The sequence below is a fragment of the Arachis hypogaea genome, chromosome 17, assembly GCF_003086295.3.
Source record: "Arachis hypogaea cultivar Tifrunner chromosome 17, arahy.Tifrunner.gnm2.J5K5, whole genome shotgun sequence".
NCBI classification, from domain to species: domain Eukaryota; kingdom Viridiplantae; phylum Streptophyta; class Magnoliopsida; order Fabales; family Fabaceae; genus Arachis; species Arachis hypogaea.
The window spans coordinates 34,485,840-34,496,263 of NC_092052.1; the positions used below are offsets into that span (position 1 = coordinate 34,485,840).

The window sequence follows — 10,424 nt, forward strand, 5'->3', positions numbered from 1 at the left end:
GAACCAAAATTACTTAAGAAATAAAAAACTTGGTCAATACTTAACAGTAGCATCAGGTGAACATCAGTTAACACATAAATGAACCGAAATTAGTTCAGTTTGAAACAAGTAGTCAAAAAGACTCAATCATCAACAAAAACACATCAAATCTATTTCTGGATCTAAATGAACCTCAATTAAACTAAAAAATGAACCGAAATTACTTAAAGAATAAAAAACTTGGTCAATACATAACATCAGTATCAGGTGAACCTCAATTAACACACAAATAAAGCGAAATTAGTTCAGTTTTGAACAAGTAGTCAAAAAGACTCAATCATTAATGGATCCAAATGAACTTCAATTAAATTAAGAAATAAACCGAAATTACTTAAGGAATAAAAAATTTAGTCAATACTTATCAGCAGCATCAAGTAAACCTCAATTAATATACAAAAACTCGAAATTAGTTCAGTTTTGAACAAATAATAAAAAAGACTCAATCGTCAACAAAAACACATCAAATTTAGTTTTGAATCCATATGAACCTCAATTAAACTAAGGAAGAAAAAAACCCAGCAACAACAGCAGCAATAAAAGAACAACGATTAAGAGAAAACATGCGAAGAATAAGAAGAAACGCGACGAAGAAAAAAGAGAAATGCGAAAAAGAAGAAGGAGGAGGAATGCGAAGACGAAAAAGAAATGCGAAGACAAAGAAAAAGAAATATAAAAAAGAAGAAGAAATAACAAAAAAAAAAAAGGAACACAAAGATGAAAAAGAATATATTTGCGTTAGTGAAGTGTGTATACATTTGCATAATAAAAGTGGTTTTGTTGACTTTACACCAATTTTATTAGATTTAGACATTTGGTTATCAACAAAATTTAAATGTGTAATTAAATTATTTATATAAATATGACACATTTAATAGGCACAAAATTATTATGGTAATTTTAGACCGAGCACATTGGACATAGGCACATAGCATTTTTGCAAACCAAATGAAACCGCTCTACGCAATACGCAAAATTCATCCACTCATTTACATAAATTACACACAGCTTTACTTTAGTAAGGTTAACTGCCTCAGCTCATTCTCGTACGACAACTACACACAATTATTTTTTTTTTCTTTTTTCTTTTATTGACTCTCTCTCTCTCTGTCTCTCTCTCTCGCCAAATCTACACTCATTTTCACACGCATTTTCACAAACATCTTGTACGCTTCCACAATTCTCTTGCAAACCCACTTCCTATTCTTCATTGTTAATTACAATTCACTCTCACACAAAAAGAGAGTATTTATATGATGAATGCGCGTGGTTCGCCACGTGATCTGGGTTCCAAGGGGTTCATTGCGATGACGATGAACACATTTTCTATGATCTTGTTGTTTCTGATAAGCGAAGTGGGTGCTTCGATCCACGAATACCAAAACGAAACCTTTATGCGGCGCTCCAATTCCTTCTTCTTCCATGGTGGAAGTGAGGGACTCTACGCTTCAAGGGTTGTCCAACAACACTCTCAACCTTCCGAAGACAACAACTCCCTCAATGGCAAATCCTTCATCAGGTTAAATTTCATTTTTTTGGGTTTAATTCATTTTTGGGTCATAACTCATTTGTTTTTAGCTCTTTGTTCGAATTGGAGGGTTCTTGTTAATTGTTATGTTCCATTTGCATATGGACTACTTTGATCCATTTGTTTTCTCACCAACGTGATACTGGGATTTTTCTTGGAAAATTCCTTTTTCAAATAAAAAATAGATACTTGCCCCGGTTGACTCAACTTGGTAGTAAATATGAATTTATAATTACATAGACATTAAGCTTCGTTTATTGTTACCTCAGTTTCAACAAAAGTGTCCTTGACCAAAAAAAAAAAAAAAAAGAAAAACGAAGATGTCAATTACCACTGTCCAACTTAACCGTTAGTTTGAAACCGATGGAGTAATTAAATTAGCTTACAAGATTGCAATAGTAGAACTGTAAACTTTCACCTCTCCATGGCTTACTCGGATTGCCACCAGAGTGTATTTAATTTATTGATAAGGTTTAGTTTATTAGAATTTAGAAGAGTCATTATTGTTGTTGTGTAGTTTATCAAAATGGGTATTCATGATTCCCATATATTGAGTGAGGGAGAGATAGTTAGAAGGAGTTTTTGTTAGTCCTTATTAATGTTATGTGATCAATCAGGTTTGAGTCAATCACATTTCGGAGAACAAAAGAATCTTCTGAGAAGAAGAATGATATGCAGCAAAATACAGGGTTGATTGAGGCTATCATAGTCAAGGTGAGAGATAGGAACAATATTGGGGGTGCTTATCTGAACTCTGATGCCATATGTTGCACTCCGGAACTTGCCAAGGAAAATTCGTGCAAGTTAGGCGAGGTTATCATCCGTGAGAACCCGGATGATCCAAATGGACCTAAACGTATACAGACATTTTTCGCCGGAAAGAATGAGGAGTCTAAAATGGTTATTCAAACTGTTGACATAAAGAGTACTGGAATGTATTACCTGTATTTCATGTTTTGTGATCCTGAGCTGAAGGATACGGTGATTAGTGGAAGAACCGTATGGAGAAACCCTGATGGTTATCTTCCTGGGAAGATGATGCCTTTGATGACGTTTTATGGTTTAATGTCTTTGGCTTACCTTTTTCTTGGTCTTGTCTGGTTTCTCCGGTTTGTGCAATATTGGAAAGATGTAATACAATTGCATTACCACATTACTGCTGTTATTGGCCTTGGGATGGTTGAAATGGCTCTCTGGTATTTTGAGTACGCGAACTTCAATTCCACTGGAAGCAGGCCAATGGGAATTACAATTTGGGCTGTTACCTTCACTGCTGTGAAGAAGACGGTCTCACGGCTTCTTCTCCTGGTGGTTTCCATGGGTTATGGTGTCATGCGCCCAACGCTTGGTGGAATAACCTCAAGAGTACTTCTTCTTGGTGTGATGTATTTTGTGGCCTCGGAAGCACTTGAACTAGTGGAACATCTTGGTAATATTAATGACTTTTCTGGAAAAGCAAGACTTTTTCTGGTGCTGCCTGTTGCTCTGTTGGATGCATGCTTTATTCTTTGGATCTTTCAGTCATTATCAAAAACCTTGGAGAAACTTCAGGTAACCTTGTATGCAATGATTTTCAATAATGCTCTATATTATTTCATGAATACGCATAATATTGGCTTCCTAACTTCTTAGTTTGTGAGCAACAAACATTTCAATGAGCTAAGTGGCCAGCTTTGACCTTTAAGAATAGTCACATGTTAGACATATTTGTATGACCCATTGGTTATTTTTCATGACTTCATGTGTCTACGAAAATAATATAATGGTTAAAAGAGGGGAGGATGTGTTTATGATTATAGGATGAATTAAAATTGGGTAATGGAAGAATTCTGAGTTTCAAAATATGGTCATAGTTTTCTTATACAAGATTATTCGTTGATTCTTCTACATTATTCACTTGAAATTAGCTATAACTTGCATTTCATTTTCTCAGATTTCTATTACAAATCATTATCTCCACTTGCCTATTATATGCCACAGATTCGGAGAATTATGGCTAAACTTGAGTTGTACAGGAAGTTCACAAATTCCCTTGCAGTGACAGTGCTTCTGTCAGTTGTATGGATTGGTTATGAGGTAGTCTTCTGTTTCTTTATTGTTTCCTTACTTTATTTCCTCCTTTTTCCTTCTTAATGCTCATTAAACCAAAAATTGCCACTAAATGAGGAAGTGCATACATGTTTTCCTTGTAGCTAGCTATATAATAAAAAGAAAGAGGGAAAAAAGCTCTTTTCATGTTGAATACTCTTTATTATGATTTTCTAAGCCTAGCAGAGTAAGTATTGTGTGGGATAATATATTTGATTAGAAAATTTACGAGTCAGCTTGTTGTCGGAACCCATCAAACAATTCTGAGAAAAGGAGTTGCTGAAAAATCAGGAGCAAGATATTTTCATAATCACATTTCTTTGTTTATGATGATTAAACTTATTTTGTTTCAGTTGTACTTCAATGCATCTGACCCTCTGAGTGAGCTATGGCGAAGAGCTTGGATCATCCCGGCTTTTTGGACTTTGTTGGCTTACTTTCTCCTGCTAGTGATTTGCATTCTATGGGCTCCATCTCAAAATCCAACCAGGTATTGCCAAAAGGATGGGAAGAAAGAATAGAATTATAAATTCAGACATCACATGAAAACTCTTTAGAAATGAAGTAGATTAACATGTTATGGGTGAGCACATAAGTCTTCATATTTATTTTAGTTAGTCTTCATTTCTCTTCACAACCTTTTTTTTTTACTTGAGAGAACATCTTTTACCCGGGTAGGGATTTCTATTTTTCGATTAGTTATCCTTTTGTTGCATTTCTGATGTTTAAGTCTTTCGGATAATTGCTATTATAGGTTATGATAGTTCTCATGTTTGAGAACACCATATAAATTCTGTTCTATGTTCATTCTGATTCCCTTTTATTAAGCTTAAAGCCTTTGCTTTAGAAATCATTTAGCTGTGGTTTGATGATAGGGTATAATTTTTTACTGTAAAGAAATTCGGGGAAATACCTCAAGGAATCTTAATAGTAAGGCTGCAAATGATGCAATTTATTTTAATGTGACTTTAATAGTGAACTGATTATTTGTATTCTATAAAGATCTTTATTTAACAAAAAAGGTACTAGTAGATCAATTTTGTCATGTTTAGGGGAATTTTTTTAATAAAGCCATAATCACGAGTCCATTCTGTTGTGAAATATTGTTATTGACTTTTACAATGTGAATATTTCAAATGCTTTAGTAATTGAATTTTCACAAATATTTTCAGATTTGTAAACTGTAGAGAGAGTGGTTATTACGCTTGTATTTTACATGCTAATTTCCTCATTGAGGTTCTTTACGGTTTGAAGTTAATTTTTATGTGGGATGTGCAGATATGCATACTCGGAGGAAACAGGGGATGACTTTGATGAGGAAGCTGTCGCACTTGCCGGTGCTGCAGTTAAGGTGACTGGGGACATGGCAATTGTGCTAGAAAGAAAGGACCGAAAGACATTGGTGGGTGCTGATCGTCATGTCTTCAGCCTTGAAGATCGGGAGGAAGACAAGAAGGAATGATTCTGCCACACATGTTCCTTTCGTTTTGAGCAGCTTCGGTAATGTCAGAGCTCTTAGAATGTTCATGTTCTATTCTTTGTTGTGCCTCTTTGTACTACTTACTTGGAAGGTCTTAACTCTTAAGAGGAAGAGAAAGTAACAAAAGCAACAAAAAGATAGGGAAAAGGAAAAAGAAAATAAAGAGGGAGGAAGCAATGATTTGCCATTCAACATGTAAATTCAAGGCAATTCAAAGATGGCTATTCGCCTATTCCTTTTCAGTGGAGAGTAAACAGGAAAAAAAAAAGAAAAAAAAAAAAACTAACTGGTTTTGGCACAAATGCGTAGTATGGTGGGAAAGAAATCTTGTCTTGTAGGATTATGATTTATGATATCATTGTTGTTATATCATAAATTGGCTCATGCAAGTTTGACCCTAGTTTTGCTTACCCTTCAATATGCTCTACTGGGGATCCTATTAGAAGAAATAGAGGAAAGTGTTATCAATTATTATTGTAAAGATATTCTTCATTAGATATCATAATGTCTTGTGTTCAATTTTAAGAATTTATTTTAATACACCAATATATGTAATTGAATGACCACTAATTTGATATTTTACAAAAATAACTCTCTTTTTGTCTTTACTTTTTTAAGCTTATGTGATCTTAGCCAACGAACGCCCTTCAGTATTTGGTAATTGTTTAACACCCAAAAAAAAAAAAAAAAATCTGTCTGTAAAACTGGGCGATAATTTAACATCTTTTCTGTTAAAATTTAAAAACGTGTTTAAAGCGCAAATTGTGCTAGGAGAACTTTTTAAATTTCTTATTATATATTCAGTATCAGAATATTTTATAATATTATTTTCATGACCTAACTTTTGCGGTTAATTATGTGGTACGCCTCATCTTAACCATCTATATTAATATTAAAGGTTAAAATATTATTAGAACACAAATAGACTATTAAAAACTAGTACATAATGAAGGGGAAAAAAAAATCCCAAACCTTTGATCACTTTTAAAGTTTTTCACACTGAAATTTCCGAATTAATACATCCAACGGGTGTAAAACAACATACTTACTCCTCTAAATGAGTGCAGGGGATAATTACATCCACATAAAATTAATTTAATCTCAACGTTTTAGCATGCAAAAACATTTTAGCTCATATATAATAATACAATCATACTATATATATCTGTGTCATAATATCTAATTACTGATTGCATATTATTTAGTGTTGGATGACATGCTAGGCCTTTGAAGCTCATAAGTCAGCTGAAATCAATGATATGAATTATAGAGTGAGGCACATTCTTGGCTCATATTCTTGCTTACTACCATAACAAGGTAAGATTATTATTGTATTATTATCTGCACATTTCTCATAGTTTTAGTAACTGTATATGCTGGAAATAATCCCAGTTTCTGCAAAATTGTTGTCATCAAAACTCAGGCTCAGCTATACAAAGTGCAATGGCGAAAAGAATTGAGCAGACACCCATGTCTTACAAGCAATTGGTAAATAACAATGGTGTTGCTTGGTGCCACTAAGTTTGCTGAGACGAGGTTTTCATACTTCTTCAACCTGCATTAAAAAACATTGCCAATCAAATTTGTACTTTAAATGCAAGGCCGTTATTTAATTCATCGGAAGACGAGGGTGAGGTTAACCTGTGGGAGGCTCATTAACTCGAAAACAGCCTTCTTAGGGGTGAGTTCATTGTCGATAATTCGTGCTACTGCCGTCAACACTGGCATCTTAACATTGTATTTCTGGGCCAAAGCAATCACAGCTCCGGCTGTCGAGACACCTTCCGCTACCTGCACATGGCAGGGATAAACATTTTGATTTGTATAAAAAGTTTGGATATGATCCTACAGACTTGGAAACTAATTAGATACCTGATTCATGGAGCTCAGAATGTCCTCAAGCTTCTCGCCCAATCCAAGACGAACACCAACTGTTCGGTTTCGTGAAAGATTAACAAAACATGTAAGCATGATGTCTCCAGTTCCTGATAGACCAGTTATCGTAGTCGGCTTTGCACCCATCTTCAGAAGACAATTGGAGGAAAGTGAAATTAGCTATCAGTCATTTGAAAGAAAGAACTGAAATGCTCCAATGGAAAACGCCTTGGGGCCTGTTTAGTTTCTATTTTGGGTTTCAATGCGTGCCATTTTCATAATCGTAAAGAAAAAACTGAAAATAGTGAAAACAACAAAATATTGTTTTCTATTTTCCTTCACAAAAATTTAAAAACAGGCAAGACTGAAGTTAAAAACGAAGAAATGAAAACAGAAACTAAACAAGCCCCAAGGTTACTACACATTCTATGCCATTTGCAAACTAGAAGTTCTATAAAGCATTGCACCTACAGTTAGTCCTCAATATGAACATGATTACTCCCTAAATCGAGATCAGTTACCTTTGTCGCAAGCCATCGTATCTCCGAACAACCTTGTGAAACAAGTGCAGCCATCGAATTGTTACCAAGATTCATACCTTCTACTATGCCAGCAGCTATTGCAAGAACATTCTTGAGTGCACCAGCTATTTCAACTCCTGTAACATCACTGGAGTTATCAGAGATTACAAGCTGAACATTTGCAACAAAATCTGTATATGTAGTTGTTTAACAGTTGATGAATTATTATTTTTTTTTTCAGAAAAAGAGAACAAAAGTGGTTATATTATGCATCATCAAACACGAATACTCGAGTCATAACAGAATGAAAAAGAAGTCAATTATGTATAAAACTAAATTTCATTTATATACTGAAGGTCATGTATGAATCTACCTCGATGTGCTGATTCTTAAATGACTTGAAGCTAGTAACTGCTGAACTTTACTTGCCAATTTTTTGTCTTTAGATGCCACCACCATTGCTGCCATTTGAAAATGCATGCAAAAGACGAATTGATTTCATTTCAACCATCATATAATCAATCGAGTGAATCCACCAATGCAGTTAGCAATTTCACAGTTCACCTGTCGGTAGCTTATTCATCAATTCAAGAGCAAAAGAAGGTCCGGATAATGCAACGAAAGGCTGGCGTGGATTCCGTAGCGCTTGAGGAATAATTTGAGCCATCATCCTCAGTGTGTTCAGCTCTAGACCTTTACTAAGAGATATGAATGGCAAACTTGGATCTACATAATCAGCGACACTTTCAAGAAACGAAGCACTGAACTGTGATCGAAGAAAATAAGATTCAGAGTTTTCGAACTTAATGAAGTACCAATTTACTGCACATTACTACAAATACCATCCAAATAATCTTGAGAACAATTTTTCAAATGACCTGAACAGGAACAGCATGAAGACAGTAATCGGCATTAAGTAAAGCAGATTTTGCATCAGTTGTGGCAACTACATTATCCGGAAGCCAGTGATCTGGGAAGTACTTACTGCAATGGACAACAGTCACCTTAAATTATAAATGGCTGATGAAATTAAACAATTACAAGAGTTTATTTGATTTCTGTTCATGTTTTGTATTTCATGTTTTCAGAATTTTGTGAAGGAAAAAAAAAAGGAATGGGGAAAACAATAAATTCTAGTCTCTAGTTGTACTATTTTCTTCACAAAACTTTGTAAACAGGATATAGGAGACAGAAACAGAAAACAAATAAGCCCTAAACCTTGATGATCACGAGCACAAACAATAACAGTAGCTACCAATTGCAGTGCCTCTCATTGATAGAGAAGCAAACTTGAGGATCCCGAACAAGCATGTTCACCTCTAATTCAGCCTTTCTATTTGCAACATGAGCAGCCATTGCCGTCCCAAACGAACCCCCTCCAAGCACAACCACCTTCGCAACAAAGAAGAATTTAACATTGCCATACAAGAAACGGTTAAAGATAATAGAGAAACCATCGGCATCTAACTATCAAAGTAACGGTTAGGATATCAAGCTGGCATCAAGACTAAAGTTGACGTCACATGGAAAAAAAAAAAAAGGGTAATCAAATAGATAGTTCAGTTAATAAAAAAATAAATAAAGAAACAAGAATTAAAAATGACTAAAAGAACTTAATGCAGCAAAGGGAAACCATTTTCAAATCAAGCGCTCAATAAAATGAATAAATCATAAACCAAAGAACTACAAACTAGAAAGAAATTATGCCACACTTTCGTAATGTAACTCAATAACATCGTAATCTGTTGAAGGTGCAAAAAAGATGCAAAAAAAAGAAACTGCAAAATTTGAAAGAAACGAACCTTCTTGGTGCGTTCGAGGACGTCGGTTTTGTTCTTGGAGCGCCACGACCTCGACCACCGAACCAGCTTCTCCCACGCGACCCGAACGGCTCTGCGCCGGTCACGGGTCGAGTCAGAATCCGGTTCGGGGTGTGCTTCCTGTTCGGGTTGGGGCTGGAGGGAGGGAGAAGAAGAAGAAGGAGTGTGACTGTGAGTGTGAGTGTGAGTGTGGTGGAAGCGGAGGTCGTGAGAGGGGGATTTTGAGGGGTAAGATTGGAATTTTGAAGTAGCACTGTTGTTGTTGTTAGTGTTGGAAGAGAAGAACAATGGGGTCGCGAATGATGATTCGAATAGTGCCGCCATTGCCGAAAGGTTGGGAGCTCAGTGGGAGAGAGGTGGAGACGAGGGAGAGAGTTTCGGAATTTTTGCAAGAAAAAACAAAATGCCGCTCCCATATGGATAAAGTAATTAAATTGAATTTTGGTATTAGATTTTTTTTTTTGGGTGACTATTTTGGTATTAGATTAGAATATTAGATATATAACTTTAATTTTGATGTCGCTGTAAAAATTTTACACCATCATTTAAGTGCCTAATATCACATAAAAAAAAACTATTCTTCATATTAATTACATAAATAATTCTCTAAAAAAATAAATATAATTAAATAATTATATAAAATATTATCAATGTATTAAATTAAATTCTAAATATATTTTTTTTCTTAAAACGTGTAATTTCTATTTATTGTTCATGTAAAAACTTGGGCAAAAATGTTTTGAATAATAATACAGATATAAGAAATTTTAATAATTAAGTTGATCAAAATTTAACAAAAATTATTTACACAAAATGTTTTTTTTTCTTTGTATTTTTTTTGGATTTTTTTTTTGGCTACGTTTTTTATTTTTTTTCTCTTTTTTATAATATTATTGCAGTATTTTTTTATTTTTTATTTTTTTTAATTTTTTTATTTATCTTAATACGATAAAACAAGATAAATGATAAGAAAGTGAAAAAAAAGCTGATGAAAAAAAAAAATAAAAAAAACATAAAATAAAAAACACAAATTTTCATTGAAAAATACAAAAATTTTAGCTGTATAATACATAAAT

At 34.2% G+C, this 10,424-nt stretch overlaps 2 protein-coding genes across 2 annotated transcripts; one reads left to right on the plus strand and one right to left on the minus strand.

Annotated features, from left to right (window-relative positions):
- Window positions 1-924: 924 nt before the first annotated feature.
- On the plus strand, window positions 925-5,720 carry LOC112764371 (uncharacterized). Its single transcript, XM_025809929.3, has 5 exons — window positions 925-1,555; window positions 2,182-3,115; window positions 3,545-3,640; window positions 4,006-4,142; window positions 4,931-5,720. The coding sequence occupies exons 1-5, from the start codon at window positions 1,290-1,292 to the stop codon at window positions 5,112-5,114; spliced, it is 1,617 nt and encodes a 538-aa protein (XP_025665714.1). The 5' UTR covers window positions 925-1,289; the 3' UTR covers window positions 5,115-5,720.
- A 638-nt stretch (window positions 5,721-6,358) lies between these two features.
- On the minus strand, window positions 6,359-9,819 carry LOC112764372 (glycerol-3-phosphate dehydrogenase [NAD(+)] 2, chloroplastic). The gene is made up of 9 exons (XM_025809930.3): window positions 9,331-9,819; window positions 8,784-8,920; window positions 8,407-8,512; window positions 8,093-8,294; window positions 7,902-7,989; window positions 7,529-7,676; window positions 7,005-7,154; window positions 6,774-6,923; window positions 6,359-6,687 (listed from the first exon to the last, which is right to left on the minus strand). Exons 1-9 carry the CDS (start codon window positions 9,670-9,672, stop codon window positions 6,673-6,675), a joined length of 1,338 nt encoding a protein of 445 aa, XP_025665715.1. The 5' UTR covers window positions 9,673-9,819; the 3' UTR covers window positions 6,359-6,672.
- Window positions 9,820-10,424: the final 605 nt, after the last annotated feature.